At 44.2% G+C, this 13,902-nt stretch overlaps 1 protein-coding gene across 1 annotated transcript in view; it reads right to left on the reverse strand.

Moving 5' to 3' along the window:
* The window catches only part of DEPTOR (DEP domain containing MTOR interacting protein), a 158,655-nt gene that overhangs the window by 102,248 nt on the left and 42,505 nt on the right, over window positions 1-13,902 (reverse strand). Inside the window, exons 2-3 of the mRNA XM_004580702.4 lie at window positions 9,855-10,033; window positions 8,699-8,822 (exon numbers count right to left, since the gene is read on the reverse strand). Coding sequence (XP_004580759.2) covers window positions 8,699-8,822; window positions 9,855-10,033 — 303 coding nt within the window. The remainder of the gene's footprint in view (window positions 1-8,698; window positions 8,823-9,854; window positions 10,034-13,902) is intronic.

The raw sequence follows: 13,902 nt of genomic DNA on the forward strand, positions 1-13,902 counted from the left end.
ATCTGGGTCCCAAAGACTCTAAGCGAAGAGGATAAGGCAAGCCTCCATAGATTTTATAAAGAAGCATAGATAAAATAATCCAGTGGTAGTATTTCTGAAAGGAGCTAAACTTAAAAAGGCACAGATGCTTTCCACATCTTCAGAATACCACATAGATTTTACCACTTAGGAGAAACTCTTCACTCTCCTTTTCCAATGTCTAACTTTCAGATCTTGGCACACTTTCAGTAATTATTTTTTTGTTTTCTTTTGGTTTGTTTGTTCTTTCCAGAAAGTGTTAAACCCTGACAACTTACAAATCCCCTCTAACATATTAAGGTAAGCTACATTTTGAAATAAATCTGATTTCATTCATCCAATGTACATGAAAGGAAACTAAAAGGATTTATCTGTAGCTTAGTTTCAGCAAGTCTGGGGTTTGGGCTCTGGGTTCAGATTCTAGCTACTATTTTTTAAACATTTACTTATTTTTATTGGAAAGGTAGATTTACAGAGAGAAGGAGAAACAGAGAGAAAGATCTTCCATCTGCTGGTTTACTGCTCAAGCAGCCATAATGACTGGAGCTGAGCTGATCCAAAGTCACAAGTCAGGAGCTTCTTCTGGATCTCCCACATGGGTGCAGGGTCCCAAGGCTTTGGGTCATCCTCCACTGCTTTCCCAGGCCACAAGCAGGGAGCTGGAAGGAAAGTGAATCATCTGGGATATGAACCAATGCCCATATGAGATCATGGCGCATGCAAAACAAGGACTTTAGCCAGTAGGCTAAAAACACCAGGGCCCCCAGCTGCTATTTATGAGCAATGAGACCAACAGGCAGAAGTTCATTTCCCGTGATCTCAAGGTTGGCAGGATTTGAGCTCCACTCCTTTTCTCTGAAGACAGAGTCCCTGCCTGCACCAGGCTCCTACAACCAACAATACATTGTATGCTCATTTTAATACATTAGCATCCTACATAAACACCTGCCAATTGCCATGACAAGAAACAGCTAACCACTGAAAGTGAAAAAGGTTGGTGTCTAGATTCACAGATATGTTTGTACTGGCGGTGGAGGGATAAGTCCTCCATCTACTCCTTAGAAAAACCAAGAATATTCCTCCCCTTGATTAAAATGCACCTTCCGTTTCATAATTAACCTCTGCATGATAAACTCAGTTCAAACACAGGACACTCTCCTCGGAGTGAGCCTATACACTGACCGTTAAGTGTGTAATTCTGCTTTCTCAATGAAATATTTGCAGCTTGCTATTCACTGTTCTCCAATTCACTCATCCATTCTTTCTTGCTAAAAGGAAATCAAGAACCTGGCTATCAGTCAGCTCACAGTCAGAACTGGTAAAATGACCTTGGGTAAATGATTTGTCTTCCCTGCCACATTTCCCTTATCTATAAAGTAAGGACAATAACAGCTTCTACCTGGGAGTTGTCACAATGATTAGAGAAAGGGGATTAGGCAGAATCTGCTGTTATTATACTCTCAAGGAACACAATATTTTTCATAACCTTCGTATCAAATGTTAGACATATTCCAAGTAAGGACTTCGGGTGAAAAAAATTGAGGGAAAATCTCAAAACTAAAATAACAAAATATTGAAAAAATGAAATGTCAACTGAGCAAACCTTAGCCCATATATAAAATTAGAAACCAGGATGGAGCACAAGACATGAGGAGCTAGGTTCTTGCACCTACTGGTGTGCGTGAGCCACAGACGCTAAGACACAGTGTCTAAGGCAGGGGTCGGGGCAGGTGAGGGGCAGTGCCAAGTTGAGTCAGAACAATCACTGGCATGCACACGATCTATGGCTGGGAACAGGCCCAGCTGAGGAGCTAAGGCGACACCCTAGCTAGGCTGAGGTGCCCACCAAGGGGCGCATGGGCTGGAATGGGGGCTGCGTTCTGATCAGGATACAGTTGTAGTCTCCCTTGGCACAAGTGTGGACTGGATGCACTGGGCCAGGCCAGACTGCAACACCTTCTGGTATTCTGGAGGACCAGGGTAGATGTGGGACGGACTAAGCTGGGTCTCAACCCCTACTGAGCCATGTAGGAGCTGTATGGACAATATGTGGCTGGGCTAAAACATCCAACAGCAAGAGCCAGATTGGGTTGAGGGCCAGTCAGGAAAAGCCACTGTTCCTAATAGGACAGCAGGTGAACTGATTGGTGCTGGCTCATGGAACCAATGGCGTGCACTAAATCTGGCACTGGCAGGGGTTCTGATGGAGGAGCCTGGGCAACTCCTCTGGCGGGACACAGACCCTGTGGTAAGCGCAAGAAGCATGATAGGAAACAGCCCAGAACAGGTCATGGAGGGAGTCCCACTGGCATACATTTGGCAAGGGTTGGGGGCAGACCAGGCTGAATCAGTTCACGTCATCCACTGGCAAATCCAGACGCCAGAACAGTGTGGGTTGAGCCAGGTTCGGTCGCAACAAAAACCAGTGCACAATATGGAATGCCAAGGTGAGGTTGCCTGTGTCAGATGTGACTGCAGCGCCCAACAGCACACGTGACAACCAGGAAGGGAGGGGGCAGAACCGACAGGGGAATAAGGGGTGGTTCCCTTGCTGGACAGCTACCCCCACTGGAGAGCATGTGCTGGGATGGGGGCAGAACAGACTAGGCAGGGCGACAACACCTGTGGGCCTCATGTGGACTGGATCGGGGAAAAGCCAGGCTGGCCTGATTGATCCTACTGGTGTAATCTACAATTAGAGTGGGTGAGGTTTGTTGGGGCTTAGCCACAGCAGAAGCTGACACTGGGGGTGCATAAACCGGGAGTGGGAGTGGCCTGGGAGGGAAACAGAGGGCTCCTTCCTCTTGGTTTACCACTCCCATGGAAGGGCACGAAAACTAGGACAGGGACTGGGGTGGCTAGATAGAGGCAGCCAACAACATCCGTGTGGGCTGGATAGTTGAGCTGGTTAGATGAAACTAAGCTTTAAAACCCACTGACATGTACAACTGCCAAATGGGACGTGGGACAGACTGGACTGGTCTGCTGCACATACTGGCAAACCAGGGCAGGGGGCGGGTCTGGTGGGGGTTTTTGGGGGTTGCTCCAACTAGGCTTCAGCCCCCACTAGTCTGTGTGAGGGACGAGTATGTACTGGGCAGAACCAGGCTGGACTGCAGCACCCATTGGTTCCAATGGAAGACGGGGCTGAAAACGAAACCAACCTGGCGATTTCAACCACCAGCTGATCAGGGCAGCGAACTGTGCCTGGCCATGTACTTGCTAGTACATATAGGAATCTAGTCTGGAAACACCTCAGACAAAGTTTCTTTGGGGATCCCTCCAATTGAACTGCTGGACTCAGAACCCTAACCATGAAAACACAGAGGACAGAACAAGTAAACCACCTCAGCTATATGTTGGCAGTGAAAAACTGGGCAAATGGAGACTCAAAGATGGACTATGTCAATCAGTGGATTCTTGAACAACTTCATCGTGCTTGGAGTGGTGAGACTGGCAGCAATTCATAACTGTTGAACTATCAAAACCACTTGAGAAAGATCCTCGGAGCATGTCCCACATCAGGGACCTGGGGAGGGTGGGAGACTGGGTGGGGCTTCTCCCTTAAAATCCCCTTTTACATCGGATATATGAAGGAAACAATACGGAACCAATTGTCTTACCCATCTTCCTGTAGGGATTGAAGCTTTTTACCCTAATTATGTAAAGATTGTCAAAAAATAATAAATAAATAAATTTTTAAAAAATAATTAAGTGCATATACTAAGTATAACTGCTGAAATAGGTAGATGGAAAGGTCACTTCCAAAGATCCCAAAGTTACTGCACAGATACTGCAGTTACTAAAAGTGAGGGTTACCTCTTGCTAAGTGTCAGGTCAACCAGGGTTAAGTAATTCTAATTACTTTTTCCATCTGCTAATTTTACAAGCAGTTTAAAGAAATAAATGTGCAAGGAAATGAATACTAACAACTAGCAAAAGCAACAAAGCACAACAAAACTGCCTTATCAAACATCATATTCGTAATTTTCACCAAATATTTACCATAACATTGACCAGGCCTTAAAAGATATAACGAGGGCCAGTGTGATAGTATAGCAAGTTAATGCTCTGCCTGCTAGCACCGAAATCCCATATGGGCACTGGTTTATGTCCCAGCTGCTCCATTTCCCTTCCAGCTCCCTGTCTGTGGCCTGAGAAAGCAGTCAAGGATGGGCCAAAGCTTTGGGAACCTGCACCTGTGTGGGAGACTCTTGGTTCCTGGCTTCAAATCAACTCAGCTCTGCCCATTGCAGCCATTTGTGGAGGAAACCATAGGAAGGCTCTCCCTCCACCTCTACTTCTTGCTCTGTAAAATCTGCCTTTCTAATAAAAGTAAAATAAATCTTTTAAAAAGAGACACAAAAGAGATGGTAGGGCAGGCCTTAGCCTTCGGTCTCTTAATTGAATGCAATGAACAGTCAAACCGAGCTCTCTGCAGGTGAAATATGCAGGTTTGACACCTGACTTAGTTTTGTAGCAGCAAGGGAGGAACTCCAGTAAGGGTATGTTTAACATGAAGCCAAGAAGAGTCGAGTGCTCCAGGAAAGCAGTGACAGTGGCATGAAGACTTTTCTAGCAAAAGAAATGAGCAATTGCAAAAAATGGCCACCACTCATCTATTTTCTGCTCTCCAATGGCTTCCCATTTTCCTCAAATATAACCCATTTTTAAAGTATTTATTTTATTATTTGAAAGGGAAAGAGGCCGAGAGCGCTCCCATCTGCTGATTCACTGCTCCAATGCCCACAACAGCAAGGGTTAGGCCACACTAAACCTGGGAGCTGGGAACTCATCCAAGTATCCCACGTGGGAAGCAGGAACCCGATCACTTGAGCCAAGATCTGTCATCTCCCACAGTACACCCTGACAGAAACCTGGAATCAGCAGTGGGGCCAAGACTTGAATCCAAGCACTTCAATGTATGCACTCCAGCTGACTGCTTAACCACTAGCCAAATACGCAACCTGAAAACACCAATTATTCCCAAGACTGTAGAACCTAATATGAACTGGCCCCTACCCATCAACTCCTATTCTAGTCTTTACTTCCAACACCATGACATCATCACTGTCCTATAAGATGGCAGTCACATTCCTGCCAAAACCACCTTTACTCTTTTTTTTTTATCTTATATTTTCTTTTTTTTTTTTTATTATTATTAATTTCATTGCATTATGTGACACACATTTTTTTTTTTACACTGGAATTCCCCCCGCCCCTCCCCAAACCCTCCCCCTCCCACAGTGGATTGCTCCACCCCGCTGTATTTCCATAGTTCAAACTCAGTTGAGATTCTTTCATTGGAGGTTTTGACCAATCGTAAAGTCCAGCATCTAATTGTCCTGGCAAATTCAACAGCTTCCTGGTGAGACCATCTCTGGTCCAAAGGCAGAACCAGCAGAGTATCATCCCAATCAAGTAAAAAACTCAACCCAATATTTACAACCATTTACAGCATTATGGCATTAATTTACATGGTATTGATTAACCAATATGTTACTAGGAAAATGCATGTTCTCGACCACAACCTGTGACTTCCCCATAGACATTTCAACTTTGGTTTACATTCAACCATGGTCTATATACGTTAAAATGGCTATAGATTGCTATTCAGCTGTCTCTTGTCTTTTTCAATGTTAGTATTTAGCATTTTATAGCATTGAAGCGTGATTTTGCTGAACCTGGCTGTTTTTCGGGTAGTCCAACTCTATAACTTTAACAGGACAAATGTCAACAGTTCAGGTGAATATTTTTGGGAGGGGTGTGCAGAGAAAGCCTCAACACCCCAGAGAGGAGTATCTGATCTTTGTGTCCCACCCAGTGAGTCACAAGTGCATCCCGGCTGGCCACTTCCTGTCTGCTTCCAAGCCTTCCCATCTGTTCTCTGTCTGTCTATTCTAACTTGTTTGTTCGTGTTTGTTATGAGAGGTTTCTGGAGCAATCCTGATGGTCCTTATAAAAGAGAGTGGGGACCCAAAGTTGGAAGCAGGCAAGGGCCAGAGGAAGCTCCCCTCCCTAGTTCCGAAGGAAGCTTACTGTTCTTCTGTTTCCGCGGACCGTCCAGGGATCCTGGCTGTCGCACCGATGTCCCTGAATCCTGCAAGGCAGGAATTGGGCTTCTTCCATCCCATATTGTAGGTCCAAATGGGGGTGGGCGACCTCAGAGTTCCTGGCCTCCGAAGGCACTCCTTTTCTCCCGTGGTCTCCTTGGCAGTAGGGATGTAGTCCTCGGTGGTCGTACTGATAGTCCTTGGTGAGGCTCCGGGAGTCTTCAGGGTTGGGACACAAGCCTCCTCCTGTCCCCCTGCTCCGCTCTAGGGTCCGCCACCGACTCTATGCGTATGACCTCTTGTTAAGAGGTTGTTAGGATTGCTCCTGATTCCCTCCACATGTCTTTGTAGTTTTGCTATTGTCTAATGCTGACTCGAGACTGCTTTCTATGAGTTACCAGTTATGATCCTGATGGGTTATATTTCCACCGTCTTCCTCACACCTACTGGGGTGATGAAAGATTTCTCTGCCCTCCCTCCCCATTTCCAAGTGTCATAGGGCTTTACAAGTTTGTTAGGTTTTACAATTCTTGATGTAGATCATAAGCAATCTGACTCATATCGATTGTTGGTTCATTGGTTACTTCACAATGTCTTATTGCTTGAGATACAGGCTGTTTGGGGTTGAAATAATGTTACTGTTTTCTGCATTGACATCATTTCATAACAGCCACATCATCACAACCACAACAACATCAAAACCACCTTTACTCTTATCGCTCCCTCTGCCAACAATCTTTTGCACCAGATATCTGAAGAGCTCACTTCATTCCAAGGTCCTCTCTTCAGGAATGTCTTCCCCGACTCTTCTATTTAAACTTCCTTACCACTCTCAGTCCATCTTTCTTTCTAGTACCAATAAGCACTTGTACTACATAGCATGTGTACCTGCATGTACTTAGCCCTTTAACAACTGCATGTATAACTGTAACACAAGTTCCATGAAAGGCTATTGTCTATACTTGGTTCACAACGCACCTCCAGGCCTATCACTGTGCATGGCCTGTGGCTAGGACTCAACATACATCTGTTGGCTATTAACCAATGAACAAATCTTCTAAAGGCAGAGATGGTTTTAGATGGTCCGGAGACATAATTCAGTATGAACGGCACATAGGGTAGAAGATGACAAGTAAGAGAGGGTGAAGTTGGCCAAGTTCTAGAAAGGTGTAAGTTGTTTTTATTATCTTGACATCATACCTATACCATCAGCAATAACAGTTCTCTCCAAGATGCTCTCAATTGCTGCTCATCTGCCCCACAGTGTGGTACCCAAATCCCACGAAATCAGCTACGGCCAATGAGAAATCCTTGAAAAGAGCAACATGCACATCTTGGCAACAAAGAATCTTCTATCTTTAGGAAACTACCACGATAATCTAAATACCTAAAACCTGCTACATTTTACAAAAAAAAAAAAAACCAAAAAAGAAAATAGTGACAAAATAGACACACACACACACTGCAAAGGTTTTGCTAGATCCTTCCATCCCAACTCACAGGAGTCAGAGAGATGAGGGATCTTCTATTTTTCTATGTGGAAGGCAAGTGACTGGAAATCTAGTACAAAGGGTGACAGAGATGACAGCTCCAGAAACAAAGGCAAACAGCTGGGGAAGCGCCCATAACAAAGGACAGAGGGAGGAAGGTCATCGCTACCAGGTTCACAACTAGAATGGCTGTCATGTGTGGGAGTGCAGAACCAACCACAAATCCTGAGCTAAACTCTTTAGCACTTGATGAAAGGTGTTCTTGGAACTCCCATCACAGCACTGGGAAGCAGCTGCTGTCACTGGCTTACAAAGGTCAGATGGCGGGGCTAGAATTCAAACACTGGCTGTCTCCTAACTACCATGCTACTTAATCTAATCACTCAGAACCATGCCCAACTCCCACTCCCAGCACACTAAGGCTCTTTCATGTGCAAAATACATATTTTTTTTCAACTCCCTAGAGCCTGGTACACAGTCTGAAACAAAGAGGGGGTGTGTTATTTCTGCATTCCTTTCACTAATGGTAGCCATGGGAAGAAAATAAGAGAGGCAGGATGTGAAAGAGTCCACAGGAATTGTAGGTAAGCTCAGAGACAGATGCCTTGTAGAATTTCAGATCTGTGATCAAATATTCTTGGGTTACAGAAGATTCACCTCTCTTGAGCAGCTGAAAAGATCGCTCCTTGCAAATCTCCTGCCTTTGTAGTTCTACTTATCTTTGACTTGTGGCTAAGCTTCTCCTGTACTTGACCCCGCTTCTCTAAGCACCTACAAGGCTGACCTCAAGTTCTATAACAACGGTGTTCACAAGAGAGAAAGGACATCTGCATTCCTGGCTGGCAAACATCAAGCTCCAACCTTTTTTTTTTTTTCACTCTGGAGTTCTCTTAAATCAGTTTTAACCGAGAAAATACGACTTAAACCAATTCCATATCACGAACCTTACAAAACCTACTTAGTTTCCAGCACAGGGAAAAGTAAATGGGCGACAGAGTTTTCTCATACAAAAAGGAACACTTACGTAACCAGCCCACATGGAAAAGCCAGGTTGAAGTCAACACGGAGAGAGACTTAAATAGCCCTGCTTCTCTCTACAAGTAAAGATTACAGCAGAGGATTTGCCATGGGACCTACTTCTCATATAGTCTCTGTCCTCTCATGAAGGCCTTCACCTCGTTGTCCAGTGGGAAGGTCCCATCATCTTTTCTAAAGCGGTAGAAGAGTTTGACATCCTTGAATTCCTTATGCTCATCACACACTGCAACACAACAGACACAGAGACAAATGAGCAAAATCAACTCAATTAGTCAAGTGGTATAAAATACCAATTAAGAATCATTTCACTGCTAAATTCCTTCAGATCACAAATATCTGTTATTTAAGGTAATTCACATATTTAGCACTGTATCAGATACAGAGAAAATGCCTGGTATTATTATCTATTATCATCATCATCACCATCATCATCATTATTATCTACAAAAAAATCACAACCTCAAATTCTTCATGAATTCCAGAAACACTTCTGGAGCATGCTACTGGGGCAGGCACCAACCTCAGAGAATGTGAAATCGAGTGAGAGAAAGAGAAATGTGAACATGGTAGGATCAAGTGCAGAACAGGAAAGAAGATACTGCAAAGGCGGCACAGAGCACTTCTTAATTCTCCCAGAAGCTCAGGAGCCCAGCTTTGGGCAATGGAAGCTTCTCTGAAGGGCTTGCATGTAAGTGGGGATGGAAAAAATGACTAGATAAAGGGCAAAACCAAGGACAAAGGATATTTCAGGCCAAGAGAATAACATATCCAAGAGCCTAGGCCAAGATAAGTGAATTTTTAAAGAAACAAGTTCATGAATGTTTACCAAACCATTGAAAACTAAAGCAAAATCTTGGAAATAACTTAATGTTCACCAATGGGAGAGTAGATAAACATAGAATAACACCACTGAATATGGCCAATGACACAAGCACAGCAGCGCAACTGAACACACAAGACACGGTATTGATAGGATCCTTCTCACATTCTGTTGGATCATGAGGCAAAAGAACCAAGCATCTGTCATGACCTAAAACGATGCAGTAAGTCACTCAGAGACACGTGTGCAGAAGTAAGAGCAGTGCATGGGAGTAACACTAGACGCCACTTGGAGAGAAGAGACGGGATCAAATTGGAGAGGCATTCAGAAGACAACATAAAGCAAAACATTGTATTTCCTCAATGGGTAGGCTAATGCAAAGATTTAGTTCTCCATATGTACTGGAGTCACCTTGAGGGCCACCATGACACTCACCGTGATGAATAATGCCACGGTCAGCCAATTTCTGCATGAGCTTAATTGCCGTCTCTCTGTCGGAGGCTTCTTTGTGCTCAATCAGCCAGTCGATCAGTTCTTTGGCAACAAAACAGTTTGGGTAGGTCTTGAGGTGATGTCGTCTATCTTTAATAACCTTTTCTTCATGCAGCCTCAGTCTGGAAAGAGAAATCGGCGATCACTTTTGGCATTTTGATGACAACACAAATCAGTAAACGGATGCCAGAGAACAATAACAAAACAGCCTGAACTGCTCTGGGGTGCCATGACAATGTCTGTGCCACTTGGCAATTTCCATACTGTCCTGGTACCAAGGCCACAGAAAATGATTCCCTTCTTGGGATGTGGGGAAAGTCAGGGCTTTAAAAGAAAAAAAAAAAAAGGCCCTCTCATTCCTTCTTCACTTTCTCTCTTCACCACTGGGATTGTGTCTCAACCAACAACCAGAATTGTACAAAATCGAAACAAAACAAAAAACCCTGTACAAATCTGTTGTAACATTTCCCACCCTTCATCAGATTTCTCACGGAGGACCATGTTTGCAGCCACTCACTCATACATCCAACATTGATGGATGCCTGCTGCCTGTCAGGTAGGTTCTTCACGCACCAGAGACAATCCACTGAGCAAGACTCGTGCCTTCATAGGAACCAGTCTTTCATGAGGTTTGCTAGGCTCCAAACACTGCAGCATGCACTCTATTTTTCAAATTCACTTTTATTTGAAAGGCAGATTTTCACAGCGAGAAGACACCAAGAGATCTTCCATCTGCTGAAACATTCCCCGAATGGCCGCTGCAGCTGGAGCTGAGCCAATCTGATGCCAGGAAACAGGTGTGGGGTCTTTTCACGCGGGTTCAGAGTCCTGGGAACTTGGGTCATCCGCCACTGCTTTCTCAGGACACAAACAAAGAGCTAGGTTGGAAGTGGAACACCTGGGGCTTGAACTGGTACCCACGTGGGCTGCATGTACTGCATGAAGAGGATTAGCCTGTCAGGCCATCCCCTGCAACAGGCACTTTAAAAGATTACCTTATTTAAAATGCTTAGAACAGCCTTCCCAGGAGTTATCACCAGCCTTTTTTTTTTTCCTTTCGACTTTTTTTAAAAAAAAAAATAGCAGGTGGAACTGAGGCCCCAGAGAGGTTAGGAGACTTGCCTAAGGCCACAGTTAATGGGTGGTCAAAACAAATGCTGTGGTCCTCACTTCAGAGTCCAGCAAATCACCTCCAGCCAGAGAGAATGAACAGGGAGCCCGGAGGAGGTGATGACAACTGCTGAACACACACACACACGCATACTTCCAGAGCAATGGATTGGAGTAGGAGAGAGTGATGGTTCAGAGCCTTCCCCCAGCCGCCCTGAAAACACCATGACTTTTTAAAAACTTGCCCCTTAAAAAAAAAAAAAACTTTCTTCCATTTGCCTTCCTTTTTACACGATGTATGTATGCATGTACGTATCTGAAAGGCAGAGTGGCACACAGAGGGAAAGGCAGAGAGATCTTTTATCTGCTGGTTTGCTCGCCCAAGAGTTAGGAAGCGGCCAGGCTGAAGCCAGGAGCCGGGAACTCTACAGATCTTCCATGGGTGCATGGCCACAACTGCTTGGGATGACTGAAGGCAGGGCAGGCAGCTCCAGCCTGTTTTTGTCTCATATCTCTTTCATCTGTGCTACTGTGACTGGCACTTGTGCTTGTTCCTGAACTCCAGTAAATCCCTTAATCTGCTGCTTCTGTACTGACTTCATATTCTAAGCTAATTGGTATTTAGAAAAAAATAATGAGAGTTAAAAATTCTTGAGCAAAAGCTTGATACGAGCATTTATAAAAAAAGCTGAACTAGGGCCAGCACAATGGCTCAACTAGCTAATCTTCCACCTTCAAGCACCAGCATCTCATATGGGAGCTGGTTCTTGTCCCAGCTTTTCCCACTTCATGTCTAGCTCCTTGCTCGTGGCCTGGGAAAGCAGTGGAGGCTGACTCAAAGCCTTGGGAGATCCCAAAGAAGCTCCTGGCTTCAGATTGGCTCAGCTCCAGCTGTTGCAGCCGTTTGGGAGTGAACCAGTGGATGAAAGATTTTTCTGTCACTCATTCTCTCTGTAAATCTGTCTTTCCAATAAACAAATCTTTTTTAAAAAAATGAAACATCTTATGCATGGTATTTTATGACATCTGTTTGGGTTAAAGTCTATTTTGTTTATTTTTATTACTGATCCTTATCCAAGTGCCAAATCACCAAGGGTAAGTATACCAATGGTGGTTAATTACTATAGAATATGTTATCATCTGTAAATATTATCTAAAACCTACAAGTTGGGTCCGGTGGCGTGGCCTAGCGGCTAAAGTCCTTGCCTTGAAAGCCCCGGGATCCCATATGGACGCCGGTTCCAATCCCGGTAGCTCTGCTTCCCATCCAGCTCTCTGCTTGTGGCCTGGGAAAGCAGTTGAGGACGGCCCAAAGCTTTTGGACCCTGCACTCGCGTGGGAGACCCGGAAGAGGTTCCTGGTTCCCGGCATCGGGTCGGCACGCACCGGCCCGTTGTGGCTCACTTGGGGAGTGAAACATCGGATGGAATATTTTCCTCTCTGTCTCTCCTCCTCTCTGTATATCCGGCTTTCCAATAATAGTAAAATCTTTAAAAAAAAAATAAATAAATAAATAAATAAAACCTACAAGTTAAGACATACTATAGGTCTGGATAAGAAAAGAACATAATAATAAATCTACTAATAATAGAGATTTAGATGGCAGTGATATGATGAAACACCAAAGAAGCCCAGAAAACATCTTTTTGATGGTCACAGACTAGGTTTGCCAGATTTAGTAGAGAAAAGATGCAAGAAGCAAGAAATGCGGTTAAATTTGAATTTCAAAGAAACATTTTCAGTAGAAGCATGCTCTAATTCCTCCACAGGACCTACTTATCTAAAAACCTATTCACTAAGTCTGCAATTCAATTTTTACTGTGCATGCTGCATTTGATTTGGTAACCCACTGGGGGATGAGTTTTATTGAACATGAAAGTTAGAATTTTACTATTTTAGGCAAAAGGGACCTACATTGATAAAGAGGAGACAGAGTCCTTAGGACGCCCTTGTATGTAATTTTTAAGAGTATCTGATTGACCCGGAAGAAACTCTGACCCCTGTGTTTAGGGCCAGACTGGACCCCATATGTTGAGGACCTGAGTGGAAACAAACTGCAAAGACTGTAAATATTAGGAGCAAAACCAAAACACAATCACTTCTTAATATTGAGCAAAATTATTAAGCAAGCAAAACAACAAAAACTAGGCTGGTGCTGGCCAAAACAGGAAACTCTAAGACACAGCTCCACAAAATTGCTTTAAAATAATAGTCAAAGAGAAAAAAATTATGTATAGTGGTCAATTAAGATGCTGTCAGAGATGCCCATGTGTGACAGCTAACTATATATAATGACTCCATCTTCCTTTTCACCTTCTAACCTTGTGAATAGTTACCCATCTGCAATGCTAAAGAAAATACATCTTCCATTCCTTTTACAGAATCTAATTAACAAAAGCTAACTGCTAATGTTGAGAGTGATCTAAAGGTCTGTCCTACAGCTGCTGACCCTCAGGCACCAATCAGGTGAGGAACGAGTTTGCAGTCACCAACCAAAACCAGCCATGCTTTGAACTCAGGAGCCTCAGAACCTACCCTAGAAACCTTCCTGACAACTTCTGCCAACTCCTTTCTCCTTTCAAAATCCTCCCGCCAACTTGAAAACTGAGAAATAAGAGATCTGCTTTTCCCACCAAGATGCCGACATCTTGAATAAACCTGATCTCTTGCACCAACTCTTCAGCAAATAGAGTTCCATCACTGAGCAGCCTAGGTCTTACTCAACGGGTATCAATATCACAGCATCTGGGTCCCACTCCCAGCTCCACTTCCCACTCAGCTTTCTACTTATGTGCAGCCTGCGTGGCTGAAACAGTTGATGGAGTCTCTGCCCCCCACCAGGACCAAGTCCCAGGCTCCTATTTTCAGCCCGGTGCAGGTT

The sequence above is a fragment of the Ochotona princeps genome, chromosome 9, assembly GCF_030435755.1.
Source record: "Ochotona princeps isolate mOchPri1 chromosome 9, mOchPri1.hap1, whole genome shotgun sequence".
Classification (NCBI taxonomy): Eukaryota; Metazoa; Chordata; class Mammalia; order Lagomorpha; family Ochotonidae; genus Ochotona; species Ochotona princeps.